At 53.4% G+C, this 23,611-nt stretch overlaps 1 protein-coding gene across 5 annotated transcripts in view; it reads right to left on the bottom strand.

Moving 5' to 3' along the window:
* The window catches only part of LOC308629115 (mitochondrial import inner membrane translocase subunit TIM16), a 67,085-nt gene extending 45,047 nt beyond the window's left edge, over positions 1-22,038 (bottom strand). For 3 of the 5 annotated variants that reach the window (XM_081256624.1, XM_081256625.1, XM_081256626.1), the window contains exons 1-6: positions 21,895-22,038; positions 19,458-19,554; positions 18,589-18,663; positions 14,291-14,361; positions 13,732-13,915; positions 10,882-10,958 (exon numbers count right to left, since the gene is read on the bottom strand). In XM_081256624.1, the coding sequence (XP_081112750.1) occupies positions 10,882-10,958; positions 13,732-13,915; positions 14,291-14,361; positions 18,589-18,663; positions 19,458-19,554; positions 21,895-21,954 (564 nt within the window). In that variant the 5' untranslated portion in view covers positions 21,955-22,038. Of the gene's footprint in view, positions 1-10,881; positions 10,959-13,731; positions 13,916-14,290; positions 14,362-18,588; positions 18,664-19,457; positions 19,555-20,288; positions 20,341-21,894 lie in introns of those variants that run through there. The other 2 variants (XM_081256622.1, XM_081256623.1) reach the window with 2 other exon arrangements.
* Positions 22,039-23,611: the final 1,573 nt, after the last annotated feature.

The raw sequence follows: 23,611 nt of genomic DNA, 5'->3' as shown, positions 1-23,611 counted from the left end.
TAACCAGGACGGCAAGCTTGCACATCCATCCATCACTCAGCACGCAGTTACTGGTTCAGAATACCTGACTGAGGGTGGGGATGGGAACAGACGAAAAAAGAAAAAAAAAAAACCAAAACAAAATGCCCATACCTTATATAAACAGCTTTCTTCCTGTGGAATAATTTCTCTGCGTGTGTGAGTGTGAAAGTGTACACAAATGTACATGCATAAAGAACTGGGGAAGAGGAGGTGGAATCGGTATCCGTTGACTATTTACAGGCTTGGCCATGATAAATTGTTAACTGCAAAAAGGAAGATGCAGAGTTACGCGGTGTGGTGTGATTCTACTGTGGTATTTGTATGACCACGTTCCTGTATGTTCTGCAAGTCTGCTGAGTAAGGAGAAAGGTCTTGACAGGCACGGGCCGTGTTTTAATGCTGGCACCAGGGGTGAGGCAGGTGAGGGGTGATCAGCTTTTCCTTTTTATATCTTAGCACGGCTCCACTTTCTTCTGATCAGCACAGATTCATATTTTCTTATTTCAAAAAACAATCAACCAGCAATGAACAATTGGAATTTGAAATTAAAAACACAATACCATTTACATCAGCACCCCCCAAAACTGAAATACTTAGCTAGAAATCTAACAAAATGGGACTTCCCTGGTGGTCCAGTGGTTAAGACTCCATGCTTCCACTGCAGGGGATGCAGGTTCAATCCCTGGTCGGGGAACTAAGACCCCGCAAGCCACGTGGCATAGCCAAAAAAAAAAAAAACTAACAAAATACGTATAAGATCTACATGAGGAACACTACAAAACCGCTGAAAGAAATCACAGAACTAAACAAATGGAGAGATATTCCATGTTCACAGTTAGGAATACTCAATATTGTCAAGATATCAGCTCTTCCCAACTTGACTTATAGATTCAATACAATCCCAATGAACATCCCAACAAGTTTTGTGAATATCGACAAACTGATTATGAAGCTTATGTGGAGAGGCAAAAGACTCAGAATGGTCAACACAAAATAAAGGAGAAGAACAAAGGTGGAGGACTGCTGCTTCCTGGCTATATTCTAAAGCTACAGTAATCAGGTCGGTGTGGATCTGCACAAGGATAGACAAATAGATCAATGGAACAGAACAGAGAGCCCAGAGAAAGACCCCCTTAACTACAGCCAGCTGATCTTCGACAAGGGAGCAAAGGCAATACAATGGAGCAAAGACAGTCTTTTCAACAAATGGTGCTGGAACAACTGGGCATCCACATGCAAAGAAATGAATCTAGACATAGACTTTACATCTTTCACAAAAATCAACTAAAAATGGATGATAGTCTTAAACATAAAAACACAAACCTTTATTATAAAACCTCTAGAATATAGCATATGAGAAAACCTAGGTGACCTTGGGTTTGGCAATCACCTATTAGATACAATACCAAAAGTGTGACCTATGAAAGAAAAAACTGATAAATTGGACTTCATTAAAATTATAAACTACTGGTCTGCAAAAGACACTGTTAAGAAAATAAAAAGACATGCCACAGACTGGGAGAAAACATTTGCAAAGCACATATCTGAGAAAGGACTTACATCCAAAAAACACAAAGAACACTTAAAACTAAAAAAAAAACAAATTAGAAAATAGGCAAGAGACCAGAATGGACACCTCACCAAAAAAGATACACAGATGAAAAATGAAAACATGAAAAGATGCTTTAACACTGTATCTCATTAAGGAACTGTAAATTAAAACAACAATAAGCTACCACTACAAACTTACTAGAATGACTAAATTTCAAAAACTGACAACACCAAATACTGGTGAGGATGTGGAGCAACAGGAACTCTCATTCACACTTCTGGTGGGAATGCAAAATGATTAGGGCCACTTTAGAAGACAGTTTGGCAGTTTCTTACAAAGCTTTAAAAAAAAAAAAAAAAAAAACTCTTACTACATGATCCAGCAACTGTATTTACCTAATATCCTAAGTATTTACTCAAATAAGTTAAAAACTTATATCCACATAAATGTTTATAGCAGTTGCAAAAAACTGGAAGCAGCCAAGAAGTTCCTCAATAAGTGAATGAATAAACTGTGGGACATTCATACAATGGAATATTGTTCAGTGATAAAAAAAATAAATAGCTCAGACAGACCCCAAACCATAAAACTCCAAGAAGAAAACATAGGGGAAAAACTTCATGACACTGAATTTGGTAATGATTTCTTTCTTTTTTAATTAATTAATTAATTAATTTTATTTATTTATTTTTGGCTGTGTTGGGTCTTTGTTGCTGTGCACAGGCATTCTCTAGTTGTGGTGCGCGGGTTTCTCATTGTGGTGGCTTCTCTTGTTGCAGAGCACGGGCTCTAGGTGCCCAGGCTTCAGGAGTTGTGGCTCACAGGCTCTGGAGCACAGGCTCAGTAGTTGTGGCGCAAGGGCTTAGCTGCTCCATGGCATGTGGGATCTTCCCGGACCAGTGCTCGAACCCATGTCCCCTGCATTGGCAAGCAGATTCTTAACCACTGTGCCACCAGGGAAGCCCGGTAATGATTTCTTAAATACGATAGCAAAGCACAGAGAAAAGCAAAAATAGACAAATGAGACTATGTAAAACTTAACTTTTGTTTATCAAAGGACACAACAGAGTAAAAAGACAACCTACAGAATGGGAGAAAATATTTTCACATCATCTATCTTATAAGGAATAAATATCCAGAGCATATAAAGAACTCATATTACTCAAAAACGAAAAATCAAATAAACCAACTAAAAATGAGCAAAGAACTTGAATAGACATTTTCCCATAGATACACAAATGGCCAAAAAGCAAGTGAAAAGATGTTTAACATCACTAATCCTCAGAGAAATGCAAATGAAAATTATAGTAAGATATCACCTCACACCCGACAGAATGGCTACTGTCAAAAAATCTAGACTATAACAAGTGTTGGTGAGGATGTGGAAAGTTGGAATCCTTGTGCATGGTGGTGGGAACATAAAATGGTACAGATGCTATGGAAAACAGTCTAGCAGTTCCTCAAAAAATTAAAAATAGAATTATCATATGATCCAGCAATTCTGGGTATAAACCCAGAAGAACTGAAAACAGGGTCACAAAGAAATATTTGCACACCCATGTTTGCAGCAGCATTATTCACGATAGCCAAGACACAGAGGCAACCCAAGTGTCCACTGACAGATGAATGGATAAACAAAACATGGGACTTCCCTGGTGGTACAGTGGTTAAGAATCCGCCTGCCAATGCAGGGGACACGGGCTCGATCCCTGGTCCAGGAAGATCCCACATGCAACGGAGCAACTAAGCCCGTGCACCACAACTACTGAGCCTGCACTCTAGAGCCCGAGAGCCACAACTACTGAGCCCACACGTCACAACTACTGAAGCCTGCGCACCCTAGAGCCCATGCACCACAACTACTGAAGCTCACACACTCTAGGGCCCGTGTGCTACAACTACTGAGCCTGCGTGCTGCAACTACTGAAGTCTGTGCTCCGCAACACGAAAAGCCACAGCAAGGAGAAGCCCATGCACCGCATCAAAGAGTAGCCCCCGCTCGCTACAACTAGAGAAAGCCAGCGCACAGCAACAAAGACCCAACACAGCCAAAAAACAAAACAAAACATGGTATACACATTCAATGAAATATTTTTCAGTCTGAAAAAGGAAACCCTGTCACATGCTACACTATGAACGAACCTTAAGGACACTATGCTAAATGAAATAAACCATTTACAGAAGGACAAATAATGTATGATTCCATTTATATGAGGTATTTAAAGTAGTCAAATTCATAGATATGGAAAGTAAAATGATTACAAGAGGCTGGGGGAGGGGCCAAAGAGAAGTTGTTCAGTGGGTGTAGAGTTTCAGTTCTGGAGATCTGTTTCACAACCATGTAAATATATTTAATATTAGAACTGTATATTTAAAATGGTTAAGATGGCAAATTTTATATGTGTTTTTTATACCAAAATTAAAAGAAAATAGCTATCAGTCCACAAAAAGATATGGAAGACCTATAAATGCATATTACTAAGTGAAAGAAGCCAATCTGGAAAGGCTACATATTCTTTGATTCCAACTATGACACTCGACATCCAGGAGAAGGCAAATCTTACAGAGACAACAAAAAGATCAGTGGTTGCCAGGGGTTTGGGAAGAGGAAGGCAGGGATGAACGGGTGAAGCACAGGGCACTTTTTTAGGGCAGTGAAACTATCCTGTGTGATGCTGTAATGATGGATACATGACGTCATGCATTTGTGGGAACCCACAGAAAGCACATCAAGAGTGAACCCTGGGGACTTCCCTGGTGGTCCAGTGGCTTAAGACTCCATGCTCCCAACGCAGGGGGCCCAGGTTCGATCCTCGTTGGGGAACTAGATCCCACATGCCGCAACTAAGAGTTCGCATGCCACAACTAAAGATCCTGCATGCCGCAACAAAGATCCTGCAAGCGGCAGTGAAGATCCCACGTGCCGCAACCAAGACCCAGCACAGCCAAATAAATAAATAAATATTTTTGGGAAAAAAAAAAAAGAAGAAAGACCAAGATTGTTTTTTTAAAAAAAATGGAAGAGTGAACCCTAATATAGATTGTGGGCTTTAGTTACTGTAGCAACATTGGTTTAACTATAACAAACGCACCTCACCAATGCAAGATGGAGTGGGGAGGGGAATATGGGGAATCCTGGCCCTGTCCGCCTGGCCCTGCCTAGGTGCTTGGGATTCAGACAGAGCAGACAGTCCCTGCCGAGTGCTGGTGTCTGCAACCCAGAGGTGGTCACAGGTAACTCTGGGGAGGAACCTGGACCTGACTTGAGCCCAGAGGACAAGTGGAGCTTGTACTGGGAAGGGAAAGGCATTCGAGGGAGGAGGAAGAGAACGAGCAAAGATGTGGAGACAAGAGTTCGCTGGCATGAGACATGGAGGGAAGACGAGGTCATACAGGGAGAGTGAATGGCAGGAGTGGGGGGCAGCAGGCAAGCACACAGCTGGACAAGGGAGGGGTCAGCCTGCAGAGGCCTCGAAAACCAGGCCTCCCTTCACGGGCCTTCACGGGCAGGGTCCCAGGGTTCTCCTTCCAGCTGCAGTTTACTGAGCACTTGCTACGTGCCAGGTGGGCACCAGGCACAGTCCAGTGGTTAGTTCTGAGGCACCGTCCACTCCACAGCCTCAGTCAGGAGGAGTTTGCTTAGAGACAGACAGCGATCAGACAGACAAGGACAGTGAGGGACACAGGATGGAGACAGGCAGAAAGAACAGTGAGAGACAGAGAGAGGACGGGGAAAGATAGAGGGTCCAAGAAGAACAGAGACACAGAAAGACAGAGAGAAAGACAGAGAACAGAGACAACTATAGACACAGAAAAGACAGCAAGGGACAGTGAAAGAACCAGAGATTGAGAGCAGAAACAGGGCAGCACGAGACAGACAGAGGATGGGTCAAGCAGTGAGCAACATTGGATCTCGACAGATGACAGGCAAGAGAGAAGGCCTCCTGGCAGCAAGGGCCACTCCCACCCCTGTGGAGACCTGACAGGCAGGATTGGGACGCCAAATCCACCACTGATGTGCTCTGTGACCTGGGCAAACCCCCGAGCCCAGGGTGGGGTGAGGGTGATGGCAGCACTTCTCACAGGTCGGAGGCACAGTCTTGGGACCTGGGCACCTCCCTAAAGGCAGCTGGGCCAGCGAGTGCAGAATTCCAACAGGAGGTCCAGACCAGGCTTCAGACTGGGCACTGGGGGCTGGACTGGCGCTGGTAGGGCCTGCAGGGCCGGGCAGCGGGGGTGGCACTGGGCTGCCGAGGCGCTGGGCTCACAGGCACACTCCCGGTGGAGTGGAGCCCAGCTGGCCAAGCCCAGCCATCTGTGGGGCCAGCGCGCCCCCTAGCGGCCACCTGCTTCTCCCCTCGGCCGCAGGAGCTGGGAGGGGGGCCAGAAGGGGCTTCACTGGCCTGGGCCAGCCCCTCGCCCTGCAGGGGCACCAGGAGGCCTGCAGGTAGAACTGCTCCAAGGCAGGACGGGAGTCATAACCAGGTGGCCAGGGAGGTTTTCCCAGTGGGGTTGGCGGGGAGCACAGTGTGGAGACCAGGGAGGCTCTGATGAGAAGAATGCTGCCGACCACTGGTCAAGAGGGGCTCAGGCTCCCTTCTGCTGAGGGTGGGCCCCTCACGGGCTCCCCCCGTACTCTGAGAACAAACCCATGGGCACCTCCACCTGGACTGCGGTCACAGGGGCAGCCCCCCTCCTGCACCACTCCCCAAGGGCTTGCAGCTTTTGACGAACCCGTTCAGGATCCTGAGGCTCCCTTTACAGCAAAGGAAGGGGCAGTGGACACAGGACTGTGGTGATGCCTGGCACTCGCTGACATGTGACACCCTTCAAGGACAGCGTCCTCCCCCAGGATGCCGCACCCACATCAAGAGTATCGCGAGGCCCTGTGTCCCCACAGGTAACCAGGTCTAGGAACTGGGGTGGGAGCTGGGGGGCATCCCCTGGGCACCACTCCAGGCAACCCACTTGGGAAATCTATGCTTCTCATCCCTGCGCCTTTGGGCTCTGGGTGGAGAAGGCACAGAGGTCCACCAGACTCAGAGATGGTCTGCTCCAGTAATCCCTCCCCCCAAGACATCAGCAGGCGAGGAGTTGAGTCGCCATCCCAGGACACAATGGGGACAGGGTGCTCTGTGACTGGGTAGCTCTTCCTTCTCCACCCGCCCCGCTCCGGGCCCAATCTTGATGGTAAGTGGGGCTCAGACCCCTGGGGACGTGGGGCTGGACCCCCACAACAGAGAAGCCCCCTGTAACCAGCAGGGGGGCAGTCCAGAGTTCAGGAGCCCAGCCTGGGTGGTGGGGAGGGAGAGGATGAGACCAGCGGCCCAGGGTTCCTCTTGCAAGGTTGCAGCCAGATCCTGGGAAAGCTGTCCCCAGGGATGGCACCCTGGGGACTGCCGTGGCTGCAGGGTTTGTGGTGAGGCCCTCCGTCCCTGGGTGCTGAGGGCTCGCAGCTGTCACCCCTCCTGGCACTGCTGCCCACAGCCATTCGCATGTCCAGTGACTGGTCAGCATGGGGACAGGGCCCAGCCCCCTTGCCTCAACAGGGACAGCTCCCGCGTAGTTCCACAAGGCATCTGCAAGCAGTCCCTGGACCCAACGCCCTCGGCCCCCTCCTAGGTACCCCCAGCCCCATGCTCCACCAGGCCTTCCCCCCGGGAGTCACTTCTCCCTGTGCTGGCCCCCCTCCTGGAAGCTGACATGCTCCTTGCCATCACCCCACCCCCACACCGTGTCCTCCACCACAGTGACCGCTGCCCTCAGAACAAAGCCCTCGTGTGGCCTCAGGCCTGGCCTCAGCTGGCCCCACTCTGCCCCTGGCCATACCCCTCACCTGGCTGCCTCTGAACACAGCAGGACCCCCGGGAGACAGGACCGCCGGGAGACAGGACCCCCGGGAGAGTGCCTGCCTCCTAATTGATCCCTCCGAAGCCTCATCAAAGCCAGACTCAACCACACTGGGGGTTCCGACCACTCTGGGGGGTCCGGTTCATATCAGGCCCAGCTGGGCCGGGAGCTCTGGGGAGTGCCGGCACCTCTGGCTGCTCCACAGGAAACGACCCAAGTCCAGCCCCCAGACACCTGCTCCCCAGACACCCTGCCTGGGGCTGGGCTGGGGGCCTGGAGCCGAGTGGATGCAGGGCGGAGGCCACAGGCTAGACTGGCCTCGTGGGTTGCAGCTTTTGAGTGAAGGGCCGTCCAGGCCACAGTACCTGCGGGCAGAGTGGGGTGCTGGAGGGCGGCCTGGGCGAGCTCTAAAGAAGCTGCCTTCCTCCCAGTCCAGGGCCGTGGCCCAGGCAGGCTGATGTGTGGGCCGTCGCTGAGGCCAGTCCCTGCTCAGAACGTTCACAGGGTGTGGAGACGGCACCTGTCTGCCCAGGGCTGTTCCATCACCATGAAAACCAAGGCCCCTTCCTGCTGCCCTCCTGTCAAGCTGCCTGCAGCTCTGACCCCCTCAGGCACCCACTGGAGCTGTGAGGCGGAGGAAGAGCAGGACCCTCCCTCAGGGGCTGGGGCTTTCCGCGCACTTCCTCGCGGACTCACATGTGGGACGGGCAGCCCTGCTCTGTTCAACCTCCAGGCTCAGAGGGCTGACTGCGCACCCACGGACACATGTCTCCCCCCAAACCCAAGCTGGAGCCCAAGGTGTTCACAGAACACCCCCAGGGCAGCCTCCTCTGGAAAGCCGCTGGCTAAAATGTATCAACCACCTTAAGAATCTTCACAGCCTGCAGTCAGCAACACCCCTCATAGGAATCTAGGTGGGGGTGGGCAAGCTCTAAGGCCCACGGGCCACATCCAGCCTGAGACCTGGCTCTACCAATGCAGTTTTACTGGGACACAGCTACGCCCCTCATGTATGTACTGCCCATGGCTGCTGCTCTGCTACAAGGTGCAATGACAGAGACAGCCTGGCCTGCAAAACCCAAAGCATCTACTATCTGGCCCTTCACAGAAAAAGTCTGCCCCTGCTCTAGGCTAAGAAACTCAGAGAAGGCAGAGAAAAACCATATATACAAACACATTCAAACGTTACAGCTTATAACACAGTGACATAAACTGGAAGTTAATCCACGCTTCTGAGAGTAGGAGCTCCACTGAGAAAACTGTGAATCTACATGATTAAATATTTCCCATGACATTTATTAAATTTTTGATGAATTAGAGAAAATGTTTATTATGTGGAACAAAAAAAGTGCAGGATAAACTAACATGGAGAGTATGATTCCTACACGTACAGAAAAAGCAGCACAGAGAGAAAGATGTCAAAATGGTGATAGGCCCTGTCCCTGGGTGGAAGGGTTACAGGTGACTTTTTTTTTTTTTTTTTTTGCTTCTTCACTTTTACACTGCTCTCCAAAATTTGTAAAATAAGCATAAACTACTATACTTGGGTGATCAAAAGAAAACACCTCCCATGACAATTCCCTTCCAGCTTCCTCCTCGCTCCCATCCTGTCTCATTCTCTCATTCTCTCTCTCTCACACACACACACACACACACACACACACACAGACACACACGCTGTGGAGACAGCACAGAGGGAGTTTCTCAGTGGAGGGGGAGGTCACAGCTCAAACACAGGACTCTGTCCAGGCTGGTCCCTCTGCCTGGGACACCTGTCCCCTCCTCAGTAAGGGTAGCCCCGACCTCACTATCCCTGGGAAGCTGTGTCACCAACGTTTTGCCCGAGCAAGGGAACCATGTGACTGCCTTGCCCTCGAGCACGGCTCCTTAGGGACCTAAGGGGACAGTAGCCCCGTCTGATTTACCTCTCGACCCCCAGAGCTCAGGCCAATGTCTGGAGCCTACTGTTTAATAAGCCAAACAGGGGGGAAAAGTGGATGAAGACCAGGAAATGGGGCTTCCAAGAAGGCAGAGAGAAGAGAAGGTGGGAAATAGGATCCTCCCGTGTATGCAGGCTCCACATTTTCTCTTCAGAGGCGTCACCCCAGCCAGCTCTGGTCCCCACCCCCCCACTCTTCCTGGAAGAGCCCTTGCAGGCTCCTTCCTCGCCTCCCACCTTCCTTCACGTGTGGCTTCAGGCAGTAGACACCCTGCAAGCTCCTGAAGGTCTCAAGACCCAAATCCACAGGTATGTCTCAGCTGCATCTTCTCAGACCCTTCCCGTGTTCCCTGGACGCCCTCTAGCCTGGGTCTCAGGGCTTCCTTCCTCCCACCAGGCGCTCCCCCATCTCCTCGCAGGTTCTGGTCCTTCCTCAGGCTCCCTCTGCCTCTGCTCTCAACCCTTCTCTCCCACTCAGGGCACTCTCATCCCTCTGCAGGTGCCATATAAACACAGACGCCACCCAGGCCTCCACCTTCCGCTCAGACCACTGCCCAGAGCCAAGTGCATGGACTCAACTGACACCTCCGCCCAGACCTCCCGGTACCTCCAACCTGGGGAGTGCCCAGTCTCGGTGGCAGGCCTCCTCCAGCCTGTAAACCAGGAGCTGGCCTCGGGACCCCCCCCCTCACACACAGCCCACCACCAACCCTGCAGCTCTCTCCTCCCCAGCTCCCTCGACCCCACCTGCAATTCTCTGTCCACAGTGCAGCAGGGGAGCCTCAAAATGCAGATCTGCTCGCCTCACGCCTCAACCACCCACCTCTGGCTTTAAAAACACTCCAGTGCTTTCCCGTTGCTTCTGTAGTAACAAGCGCGACCCTGTGTACGCAGCTCTGCTCTCTGCCCCCAGCACACTCCCCCTGCCCCGCACCATGAACCCTTCCCTCATAGCCCTTGCCAGAGGCCAAGCCTCCCCTGGCCTCTCCAACCACTCAAAGCACCTCATGTCCCTCTTTCACAGCCTGGGTCACAATTATCCTTTTATCTGTACGATCCCTGGACCCACATCGGCCACCCCCACTAGCACAGGACTCAGTGGGCACAGGACCTGGCATCACCGAGGACCCTGAGGCCTTCTGACTGGCCGGAGGGCCAGCACAGTGCCCAGCTTGTGGATGCTGCCTAACACAACCCTCACGGAGAGGCAGGCAGTTTGGACAAAGCAGCCAGGCAGCCAGGTGAGGCTGGCTGAGAGTGGTGTTGGGAGCCCCAGAGGTCCAGTGTGGGGCTTTCTTTAGGGGGGTGGGGGCTTCAAGAGACAGGTATGAGCCAGAGGCATGAGGACAAGGAAGGTGAACACCTATCCTGGCCTCAGTTTGCTGCTGCCCCACAAGTACTGCCGAGTCTGACAGGTACAGCCCAGGACACGGGCTCTGCGACACGACGGCCCTGGCAGAGCTGGGCATGCCTCAGGCCCCCCACAGGCACTTACTCGAGTCTCACCGCCCACCCTTACCTTACATGTCGTGCCCACCAGGGCTCCGTCCCGGCTCCAGGTGGCACCCTGCACCAGGTCCCCGTGGGCCGCCAGCTCTGCAGAGAAGCGGCCAAGGTCAGGAGGGGTCCAGGGTCCCCCCAACCCTGCCCCATGCAATGAGGGCATCAGGGAAGCGGGCGCAGGCAGGCCTGGCTTGGGGGTAATTCCGGGAAAGGGGCAGCAGCAGTGAGGGTGCTTCAGGCAGAGGAGCAAGGGCAGCAGCTCCTCCCAGATTGTGGGGGTGCTTTTGTTGGGGGGGGTGCTTCCTTCAGCCCTGCCCTCCTCAGGCCATGCTCCCACTCCCTTCCCAGGCTCCCTGCTCCTGGGCCACCCCACTCTGCTCAGTCACCAACATCCCCCCAACCCCCGCAGACCACGGACGTGTCACACACACACCCGCCCTGGGCCCCTACTCGGGCCATCCCCATTCCCTCCCCCAACAGCGTGACAGTTTTAAAATGTGTCCACAAATTCTTTGACACTCCTCCTGTTATAGACCGAATTGTGTCCCCCACAAAAAGATGCTGAAGTCCTAACCCTCAGCACCTGTGAAGGTGGCTTTATTTGGAAATAGGGTCTTTGCAGATGACCCACTGGGGAGAGCTGAGATGATGATCAAGTTAAGCGGGTATTGCTAGAATGGACCCTAATCCAGTACGAACGGAGTCCTTGTGAAAAGGGAAATCAGAGAGAAGATGACATGAACAGAGGGAAGACGGCCATCAACATGCCCCAAGAAACATCTGAAGCCACAGACGCTGAGAATGGGACCTGGAACAGATTCTCCCTCGCAGCTCAAAAAGAAGCAACCCTGCCAACATTTTAATTTTGGACTTCTGGTCCCCACAATTGTGAGACAATAAATTTGCTGTGGTACTCTGTTACGACAGCCCTAGAAAACTAACACCTCCTTTCAAAATGTGGGGCCCGATTCCCTTCTTCTTGAGTCTGAGCAGGACTCAGAGACTCGCTTCTAACGGAGAGCATGTGCCTTCCAAAGCTGGGGCGTAAATGGCACCGTGGCCTCCTCCTTGATGCCTCTCTTGGACGGTCCACCAGGGGAAGTAGCTGCCATGTACTGAGGGCGCTCAAGCAGCCCACAGAGAGGCCCATGGGGGAGAACCGAGGCCTCCTTCCCACAGCCAGCACTGTGTGAGTGAGCCACTTAGGAAGTGGATCCCTCCACCCCAGTCCAGCCTTCAGGTGATGGCAGCCCCAGCTGACAGCTCAACCCCAACCTCATGAGGAACCCTGAGCCAGAACCACCCAGCTAAGCTGCTCCCAAATCCCTGACGTTCAGAAACTGTGAGATGATAAATGTTACCAGCTGTTATAAGCCTCCAGGTTTCGGGGTAATTCTTTCTGCAGCAATAGGAAACTACTATGACAAGGTCTACTCCCCCGAGGTTAATTCCAGCCCTGTCACCTGCTTGCACTGTGGCCTTGGTCAAGTTATTTAACCTCACCTGTAGCACGGGAACGGCAACACCCCCCCCTCCTCCACGTGAAGCCCTCAGCACAGCACTGGGCACACGAGAAGGGCTTGAGAGATGCTAGTTACAGCTGGGGTGACTCTGATGACACACTGCTGGGTGGCCTGCACCAGGTTAGGGTGGTCTCCTCCACTGCACCAGCAGCACTCTGGGGGCAAGTGGCACAAGACGGCTCCAGGATGGGTGCTGGCTGACTCTTCAGTCAGGAGGGAGTCCCTCAGACACCCCGTTACACTGTCGGCCCTTGGTGCCAGCCCCAGAAGTGGGGGTATCACCAAGGTGAGCCTGACCCACCCTGGACACTCTGCACAGCACTGTGGGGCAAGTCCATCCTTCAATTCTCTGAGCCTCATGTCTTTCTTTACCTTGAACCTGCCAAGGAGGACTCTGCAGAAAGGATTTGGTGGTGCTGCCACAGAAAACACCTGGGTTCCGCTGTGGGTCACACTGCAGGGTCATAACCATTCAAATACTGAGGAATCTGACCCAAAGTTGTCACCATCTACAAGTGGTCTGAGTGTGTGCCCCCCAAATTCACATGTTGAAACCTAACTCCCACTGGGATGGAATCCAGAGGCAGGGCCTCTGGGCGGTGATTAGGTCATGAGGTGGAGCCCTCATGAATGGGATTAGTGTTGTTATGAAAGAGGCCCCAGAGAGCTCCCTCACCCCTGCTGCCACGTGAGGACACAGCCAGAGGACGGCCATCTGTGAATCAGGAAGCAGGTCCTCACCAGACACTGAATCTGTTGGTGCCTTGATCTTAGACTTCCAGCCTCCAGAACTGTGAGAAATAAATGCCTGTTGTTTATAACCCACCCAGTCTGTAGGATTTTGTTATAGCAGCCCAAATGGACCAGGACAATATATACTAGGAAAATAAGAGAAGCAGCACCGGGGGGGAGAGGATGTAGAAACAGCAAAATTCTCATCCCCTAGAGGAGAAATCAGTAGTTTGTTTTCAAAACTGAAATGTCACACAATTCAAGAAATAACAGTATAAGGAAGTTACTTAGACATATGGAGGAAAAAGCAGAAAAAACAGCTAAGTGAGATGAAAACACATGCCTATGGGGTTTAGGGAAGGATGGGGTGTTTGTAACAAGCCTTGTAAAATTATATGTAATATATACACACACGTATACAAACATACACATACACACACCCATATATATACATAAATACATATATATGTATATATATGTATGTATACATATCATATACATGGGAAACTTTGTTACGTGTCTTAAAAGTCATGTTACCAAAATCATAAACAAAGAAACAAAGTGCTGCCAGACGGGGCTGCCCAGGAAGGGACAGTGAGTGTGGCCCATACCTGTGAGGGGCTGGTGCTTGGCGGCATCCCAGACCTTCACAGTCCTGCCCGCCGTGCTCACCAGGACGCCATCTGCGGTGGGGTGGAACTGCAGTACCTCCACCTGGACGTCCTCAGGGCCCAGCACCAGCCCAGGCTCTGAGGGCAGCGCCCCGCCAGGGGCAGGCAGTCGCCAGAGTTTCACCTGCAGGAAAGAGCGAGTCCGTGAGCCCAGGACTGGGAGGAGCCTCGCTGCCTCCAGCCAGCCTTGCCCCAGCTGCCCCCTACCCCAGGGGAAGGGAGGGGACGGGCTCAGGGTCACAAGGTGTGGTTAGAGGCCGAGGGGAAGATGTGGGAGTGGGGAGAGCCAAGCGCACTGCTCCCCCAGCACCAAAGGCCTGCTGTCCTCAGGCAGCCAAGCAGCAGAATGCAGGTCATGGCCACAGCTCAGGGTAAGCGCACGGGAGCACACGGGAGCTGGCGTGGGTTGAGGAACTTAGCAGGAGGGGCTGGACTGCAAACCAGCAGGGCCCTGGTGGCTCATAAGGCCTGGAATAGCTCTTCCAGCCGCTCCACTCACCGTCCTGTCGGCTGAGGCCGTGGCCAGGAGGAAGTCATCAAAGGGAGAGAAGTCCAAGTCCGTGACCAGGTCTGAGGGAGAGAAACAGCTGACACAGGCCAGACATGGGCCAGATGTGGGCCCGCCGGAATGTCCTGTTCCAGCCCACCGTGCCCTCTCCCAAGGCCGGGACCACGGCCCAGGCATCTGAGCTGACCCCTCTGCCTACACGGCAGCAGGCTGAAAGTCCTCGAGGGGAGGGCACCTCTGGAGACCACAGGCCAATGCCACAGGCCCCCACCTGCAACACACATCCCCAAGAGCCCTGCATCCCAGGGTGGTCAAGGGCCCATCACTGGGAGGTTGGCAGGATGATGGGCAGGAAGCTCCTTGGATCACCAGGTACCTGCATTCGCCCAAAATCCAGAACCCAGCTCAGGTGAATGGATACAAGCGCCGGCCCCCATGGGATTCACATATAGGACAGACTAGAGGCCACCCAGCCCTAACAGACCCTCATCACATCCACAGGGAGACACACACTTCTCTGCAAATGCAGCAAGAGGCGGGCTGTGAACTCAGGGGGGACCCCAAGGTCAGGGGTCAGAGGAGGCTTCCTGCAGGGGGGCACAGTGGGCCCTGGAGAATATGGAGGGTGGCACAGGTTAGGACATCGGGTAGGCAGGGGGCTGGAGTGACATGCCTGACCTAGGAGTTCTCTGCCCCTTGACAAGCCAGGGCTGGCCCACCTACAGGAGTGCACCTGACCCAAGCCCAGGCAGCCAGCTTCTCTCTGAAGGGAGTTAAACCAGGAATGGGAAGCCTAGCGACAGGGTGCCTTAGGGACTGGCCTGGGTGGAGAGCAACCAGCTGGGAGGGAGCTGACAACTCTCAAACCAGAACCCTCCTAAGGCCTGCGCGTCCAGCTGCTCCTTCAGTTCTGGAAGCTCCCCAAGAGTCTCCCAAATCCCTTTCTGGCTTAAGCAAGCTGGAGTTAGTCTCAGTTCTTTGCAACCAAAGAACCTGAACTGCTCATCTCCGGGGGGCCGGGAGGGGAGGTGGGGCACACGGAGTGAGCCAGAGCCCAGAGGGGAAGTGAGACTGGGGGTTTCAGGGGGACAGAGACAAGGCCAGGGCTCAGGTGTGGGGGCAGTGGAGATGTGAGCAGGACGGCCAGCCCCAAGGAACCAGAGCAAGGAGCACAGTGACCATCCCTGCTGCCAGCCTCCCCAGGGGGGCCGAGCAGGTACACTTTCCTCCCAGGCCAGAGCCTGACCCTGGGCATCCTGCCAGAGGAGACGAGGAAGAGAAGGGGCGGGGACTTCCCTGGTAGCACAGTGGTTAAGAATCCACCTGCCGATGCAGGGGACACAGGTTCGATCCCTGGTCTGGGAAGATCCCACATGCCGCGGAGCAACTAAGCCCGTGCGGCACAACTACTGAAGCCCACGTGCCTAGAGCCCGTGCTCCGCAACAAGAGAAGCCCCCACTCACAACTAGAGAAAAGCCTGCGTGCATCAATGAAGACCCAATGCAGCCAAAAAATAAATAAATAAAATTTTAAAAATTAAAAAAAAAAAAAGGGAAGAGAAGGGGCGGATGGGAAGAGGCACACCATGGGACAGCCCTAACCTGGACTCCTGGCCACGGAAGCCCTGCCACCCAACCCTGCGGGCTCCTTAAGGGACAGGGCAGGGCCCAGGCTGGGTGCAGACGCTGGCACCCCCAAGGGAATGAGCAGTGGTGATGTGGCCGTTCTGAGTGCTCAGTTGTGCCGGCAGGCTTGTGGCCTTCATGTGTGTTTATCTCACCAAATCCTCACAACGACCCATCAGGATGGCACTGTGGTGTCATCCCCAACTGGAGGAAGAGGACATGAGGACAGAGAGATTAAGTAACCTGCCCATAGCTGCACAGCTAAGAAGGGGCAAGGCTGAGGGTCAGGCAGGCAGTCCAACTTCAGAACCTACATCTTCACCGCAACACACGGTGTTTCCCAACTCAGAGCAGGCCCCCAGCCATCACTCCACAGCCCAGTCATGCAGCAACGCTCTCTAGATGCTTCCCAGCCTTCTGCTCCCCTGGACCAAAGGACCACTTGGCCCTGAGCCAAAAGGCAGAAGGTGCCCCTGAAGGCAGGGTGCCCTGAAGTCAGGGCAGCAGCCAGAACCCAGGCCACCACAGTCCCCCCCGCCACCAGCACCTAAGAGGGCAGACCAGTGCCTGGTGCCCAGACAGCAGGTTCTGAGGAGCTGGAGCTCAGCTACCCCCAGAGCAGCTTTCTGGCAAGGCTGCTCCTGCGGGGAGAGGCTCTGGATAGCTGGAGCCACAGTGAGGCTACGATCTGCCAACACAAGCCTGGTTCCCCAGTAACAGGGGGCCCACCACCTTGCAGACAACACCAACTTGAGGCCACTTCCCCATGAGGAAAAAGCATCAGGAAGCAAACAGCATGGTGTCTAAAAACACCTGGGTTCCGGTTCTGGCTCTGCCAGCAGCAGTGCCAACACTGCTAAATTCTTTAACTCTTTGAGCCTCAGTTTTCTTAGCTGAAAAACTGGTTATTTAAAAACCTACTTCGGGGCTTCCCTGGTGGCGCAGTGGTTAAGAATCCGCCTGCCAATGCAGGGGACACAGGTTCAAGCCCTGGTCCGGGAAGATCTCACATGCCGCGGAGCAACTAAGCCCCTGCACCACAACTACTGAGCCTGAGCTCTAGAGCCTGTGAGCCACAACCACTGAGCCCGCGTGCCACAACTCCCGAAGCCCACGTGCCTAGAGCCTGTGCTCTGCAACAAGAGAAGCCACCACAATGAGAAGCCCGCACACCACAACGAAGAGTAGCTCCCGCTCACCACAACTAGAGAAAGCCCACGTGCAGCAACGAAGACCCAACGCACCCCAAAAAAAAAAGAGGTATGAGAATGGATGAGAAAGCAGACTTCATCTATGCGCTACAACATTAGATGGATCGCAAAAACATCATTCCAAATGTAACAGACCAGATTCAAAGACTAGGTATAGTGTGAATCCATTTATGTGAAACGTCCAGAAAAGGCCAGTCTGTAGAGCAGAAACCAGCAAAGGTTTTCTGTGAAGGCTGGGATAGGAAACGTTTTAGGCTTCAAGGGACATACAGTCTCTGTCTCCTTAACTCTGCAGTTGTTGGAAAAAGCAGCTACAGACGGTAAGTCAATGAAGAGGCGTGGCTGTGTTCCAATAAAACTATTTACAAAGACAGGCAGCAGGCCAGATCTGGCCACACAGTAGCTTGCAGCCCCTGCAGCAGAGGCAGAAAGATCAACGGATGCCTGAGGCTGCAGCGCCCAAGGTAGAAACACATTAACTGCCAAGGGGCACAAGGGGTCTTTCTGGAATAATGGAAATGTTCTAAGACTGGATGGTGGGATATGCAACCCTGTAACTTTAATAAAAGTCATCGAATCCTTCACTTAAAACAAGTAATGTTTATAGTATGTAAATGATACCTCGATAAAGTTGTTTCAAATTTTAAAAAAGGATTAGGTGAGAAAACGCAGATACACGCTTAGCACCTGGGGAGCTATCAGTCTTCACTCCTGTCATTTTATTAACCACCATCATCTTCATCAGGACCACTACACTGAGCTGCACACCCAGACCAGGGACGAAGGATCAGCCCCCTTCCCTCACCCAAGGCTGCCCAACAGGCAGCCAGGAGCGCAGTCCAGAAGGTCTGGGCCCATGGCCACTGCAGCTGGACAGGGAAATGGGAGGCAGCTGGGCCAGCACTGCTGTAGCCCAAGGAGAGCAAACTGTTCCCTCAAAGCAGGCAGGCTGCCAGACGGACTGCTGGGCGCCCCCAGAAGCAGCTGTAGTGGTGGACAAAAGCTCTCTTTGTGAGGGCCCATCTCCGGCCCTGCAGCCCAACCAGCCCCCTCCTTGGAGTGCCCTGAGCAGCCTGGCTGGAAAGAATGCCTGGTGGTGAGAGGTGATCTGCTGGGCTCCAGGTGAGCACACAGGGCTAAGAACCACATAGGGTTGAGTCTTCTGCAGTGATGGGGAGCCAGCATCAGCCTGGAGCCTGGCACTGGCCGGTGCATATCCCCCTCCTTCCAGCCTGACCACCTGGAGCACCCAGCTTCCCTCCTCTCTGCCCAGGCCACAATTCTCAACCAGGAACCAGCCTTCCAATCTGGACCCCGTCTGTCAGAAGGCACAGAGAGGAGAACAGGAAGGACCCAGCCAGCCACAGGGCTGTGGGACCAGGTGAGTATGAATCCTTGGCCCCAGGGAGGGAGGGGCAAGTTCCAGGCTTCCTGGGTCCAGTCTCCACTCACCTGAATGGCAGCCCAGGTGGGTCACATGTCTCTTGTCCTCTCCCTGGCCTTCCAGGGGCACGATGCCCAGCACGCCTGTCAAACAAACACGGGGACTCTGACTTCAGGCCTAATAGGGATCTGTTACCCAGGACTCCCAGAGCACACAAGACCCAAAAGCTCAGCCTTGGACCTTCCCAGAGCCTCCACCAACTGTAAGGCCACACCCTTTGGGACAGAGTGATTGGCAGAGGTTTCGGTTCCTGCCCCACACAAGAGCCTTCCGTGACGTCGACTGTGCAAAGACACTAGGGTAAAAGGACGTCTCTTTAAGGCACTGTGGGTCATAAGCAGTCAGCATGGGGCTACCAGTTGCCACCTTCCCAGCTTTACCTGAGAAATAAGCCCTCACCAAAGGGCAGCAGAGCTGAGGAACAGGGAGAGAGGTCAGGATACAGTGAGATACAGCTCTGCCTAAAGCCTCTGGAATTCTTAGTTCTATAAACCAAAAAGGTATCCATTTCTTGCTTAAGTCAATTTGAGGTCTGAGTTATCACTGACAACCAAAGAGTCTCAACCAACACAGGGGGCTTTTGCGTTCGTATTGACCCCAGCTGCTCCCAGATGAGGAGTGGATTGCATATGAGGATAGCTGGAAACAAAGGCGACAACCCCCTCCCCACCCTCCAGGCCAAGCCAACATGTTTTTACAAACTTCGGGCAATGCCCGAAGCAAAGTCAATCTGCCTACTGTATATTGACCAGTTTGCAGGGGTCTAAGGCCTTCATGGTGCTGACCTCTGAGTCCTGAGAGGCCTCTCCAAGCCTCTGGCCCCACCCTACCTAGGGTGACAATGTCTGAATCCCCACAACCATGTTCACCTCCCTACCTGGACGGTCAGAGTTGAATGCAATTAAGCTGCAGCTGGCTTTGATATGGTTCCCACATGAGGGGACAGTTCCTGCTCGAATGTCACTGATCCAGGTCTGAAAATAAAGAACAAAAACGTGTTGGCCAGGGCTCTGCCTAAAGCAAGGGGTAGGGCATACGGCATAATCCAGGGAACTCTACCTTAAAGCTGCACCATTAGAGATGCATTCCTTAGGATCAAACCCTGTCCCCACTCACACAGTCCCTTAGAAAACGCAAAATGTCCTTGAAATGATAACCTGTCATTAAGGGGTTGATTTTGCTTATTAAATAAGTTCTCTAATAAGGGGGAGGAAGCTGTCAGAAGGAAGCTTAGGCTGAACAAAGTCAAGAGGCTAACTGGGCAGTGTGTGTGTTGGTGGGGGGTGGAGGGGTTTGATTCTGTTGAAAGGGAGAGAAGCAGAGAAAGGAGAAGTATGCACCTAAGGTAGAAGACAGACTTGACTTCCTCAGCTGCATTGCTGAAGGCCTCCACTAAGTACGGGGTCTCTTCCAAGCCCCAGAAGAAAACACTCAAGCTCAGAGAGGGGAAAATAAAGGCCTTTCCACGAAGTCCCATAGTCAGGTGAACGATGCACCCCCATAAAAAGGCAATAAGGTTAACACCCACATACGCAGAGGAACACTTTTTCTAAAACGGAGGTCCGCGAGGTCCCAGTGTTTCCTGTTGGTTTCAGCACCTCGCAGCATCCCTGCCGCCCGACGATCGAGCACCCACATTTCCCAGCCCACCCACTCACAGTGTCCTGGAAACCACCCCCACCATCCAAGTTTCTAGTTCAATGTTCACCTGCCACGGGTAGAACGTTATCATCTTGCATTATTCTCCCCTCCTGATTCATGTTTCCTGTACAAATACAGTGACAGGAAATATCTTTGAAAAGAACCCATCACCTGTTCTCCCATCTCCCTAACATATAAACCATTTTAAGCTCTCCCTGTAATCCCTAATTCTATCACTGTCTGTTTACCTTGTTGGACTGAGGTCCACCCAGAAACAAGCCCCAGAGCTCCTCAAGTACACTCCAGACCCCTCCAAGCATTATTGCACTCAGAGCAACGGTCTTAATGCAAATGTGAGAACCTCTCCACCACCAGCCCCCCACACCCGCTTCAACCTTTCGATGGCTCCCCACTGCACTCAGAGTAAAACCCAACTTCTTCCTGTGGCCCTCAGGCTCTGCAGGCCCACTCTGGACTCATCTGACACCATGCTTCCCTGTCACTGCCCTCCATCCACCCTGGCCCACTTTCCTTCTTCCACCAGGCTCTTTCTCACCCCATTCCTCCTATGGCTGGCTTTTTCTCACCCTTCCTGACTTAGCTTAAATGTCACCTCCTCCCAGCAGCCTTCCCAGACTACCCTACTGAGGTTAACCCCACCTCTAAGTCCATCTCCATCTTCATCTTCATCCCGGCCCCTCATGTGTGTTCTTCAGTGCATTTATTAAAACATGCATTGCCCTTGCATGCCTGTCTGCTTTCTGGCTGTCTCCCTCAAGAGACTAAGCACCAGAGAGGAAGGAAAATGCTGCCGTGTTCACTGCTATGGTTCCAGCAGCTGGACACAGCACATGGGACGTGCCCAGGAAATATGGTCCAGAGGATAAAAACCGGGTTTTTGCTCCAGGCTGCCCTCATGTGAGATGGTCCCTGATGGGGTCACCAGAGGTCAGTTTCTAAGCTTCATTATTGGAAGACTCTCACAGGCCTTCCAAATAATGTTTCGCTGTAGACCAAGGATGGCATCATCTCTGAAGCACACCCCTCATCAGGCCTGCTGCCCTTCCAGAGGACCGAGGTGCCCTCCCACCACCTGGTTCAGCTCTTCCTCTGGGCTCCACCCAGCCTTTGGCAGCATCACCCCGAAGAGGGGAAGAGCTCACGGCAGCCTCGAGAGGAAGCGCCAGCGGAAACCCGAGGGAGGGGCGCGCTTCTGGCCGAGGAGCTCCCCCTCTCCAGCTGACACACCCGGACTCGCCAAGACCAGGACAGAGAGGGGCATGTCTCTCACACCCCAGCCCCGGGCAGGGGCGATCGGGGCGGCAGGGAGGAGGAGCCGCCCGGCTCGGGGCGAGGTCGACCGGAAGCCGGGAAGGCAGGCAGCCTTGCAGGCTTCAGGCCTTGGCCCCACTGGGCTGGCTGCGCCGCCTCGGTGGTCCCGGTGCGAGGCGGCCGGGCTAGCGGAACGCAGGGCTCATCGAGAAGCCAGAGAGTGTCCCGGGAGCGCCAGGCTCCGACCGCCGCGTGGCGACGGACGGCCCGGACGACGGCCCCGGGCCTGAAGGGGGAGCGCCTGGGCAGGCGGGCTCGCGGGGGTAGGGAGGGTCCCCGCTCTGGGCCAGAGGAGGGGGAGGGGTGGCCGCTGGGCAAGGGGCGACGGCAGCCGGGCTCACCTCGCGGCGGGGCGGCCGAGCTTCCGTATGCCGGTACTTGGACACCTTGAAGCGGTTCATGGCGGCGGGAACAGCGGCGGTCGCAGCTTCGAGGACCCGGGCGTCGGCTCTCAGGTGCACCGCGAGCAGCCGCGACTCCCGCCTCCTCCCGCCCCACCCACGGCCCGCCGCTCTAGGCCACGCCCCTACGCGCCTCAGGCCAATCGCAGCCCGCTCCGGTCCACCGAGCCACTCCTCCAGCCCCTCTCCCTCCGCGCGCACGCCTCGGGCCCCGCCCTCCGGCCAATCGCCGCTCGGCCTCCCCTGGAGGCCGCGCCCCGATGCCGAAGGCCAGGCCGCGCGGGTCGGGAGGTCACGTGCGGCGCGCTGTCCTCCCGTGGTCCCGCCGGGTGTGCGGGTCTAGGGGCAACAGCTGCGATTTTTGTGGCCAGGGATTTGCCTCGGGAGGCTTTCCAGTGTGCGGGGCACGCCCTTCCCCGGGAGGAGGGAAAACAGAAGTGAACTAGCTCCACTTAGGAGACTGGGAACACTCTCAGGGAGAAAGGGGCCGCTGGCAGGGGTCACACAGATAGTGGCAGCGAAGGGGATCCCAGGTCTGATGCAAATCCCTGTCCGTGGGACCTACTCTATAGGCTCCGCATCCCACCCACCCTACTTAGGTCATGTGGGCTCGGTAGGAGGGGAGTTGAAGACTTTAGCGTCCCTTTATAAGGGCGAGTCAGGCCTTGGGCGCGGTGGGGCAAAACTCCTCGAAGGAAATCAATCAATTGCAGATAAGCTGAAAGGGCAGTAGATAAGGGCCATGGAGAATCTTAAACAGCAAATTTGCCCAACCGGCGCTGCTTGGTTAGTCCCCGGACAAACCTGGGGCGATGCACTCCACAAGCCTTTCTCTTCGCTTTGAAAATTGACTCCGTGATTACAGAATATGCTTTCTGCTTGAGAACAGACATAACACCTGCTCAGGCGTGTCTGGAAAGGGGACTTTGATCTGAGGAATGCGAATGATTGGTCGCAACGTCCGCTACTGTGAAAATTCGCCTTCCGCAGCCTGCTGCAGACAACAGCCTCAACTTAGGCAGGCTGCCCAGAGGGTAACTCTGAAAGCTTAGTCTGGCGATGGGCACGAATGGACTCCAAAATGCAAGTTCTTTTTTTCAGTTCTCACAGGTAAAATGTGACCACTCAGGGGCCCTTACTGAGTTAAGAGCACCTTTGATCTCCATAAACTAAAGATAGACTGTCAGTAGGGTTGACTGAGGCCTGGGATTTGGAATTCCAAGCAGTCTGGCAGGAGTTCAGCTTTCCCATGGCACATACTCTTCAGACTCTGGAATTCCAGCAGCTTTGGAAAAGGCACCATCAGTACAGTCTTGAGTTCGTGTGGTGTTCAGTTACTGCAGGTGTCGCTTATGCTTTTTCTTTAAATTGTGGCAAAAAACATATAAAATCTAACATTTTTACCTGTACAGTTCAGGAGTGTTAAAGACATTCACAGTGTTGTGCAAGAGATATCCAGAATTTTCTCAAGGAAAGCTGGAACTATAGCCATTAAGCAACAGCTCCCCATTTCCCCTTCTCCCCAACCCATAGTAATCATTATTCTGCTTCCTGTTTCTATGAATTTGACTACTTTAGATACCAAATATAAGTGGAATCATGCACCATTTGTCCTTTTGTGACTGGCTTATTTCATTGTAATGTCATCAAGGCTCAT

This window comes from Mesoplodon bidens (genome assembly GCF_964165515.1).
Source record: "Mesoplodon bidens genome assembly, chromosome: 15".
NCBI lineage: Eukaryota > Metazoa > Chordata > Mammalia > Artiodactyla > Ziphiidae > Mesoplodon > Mesoplodon bidens.
This window is presented reverse-complemented; position numbering and strand designations above follow the sequence as displayed.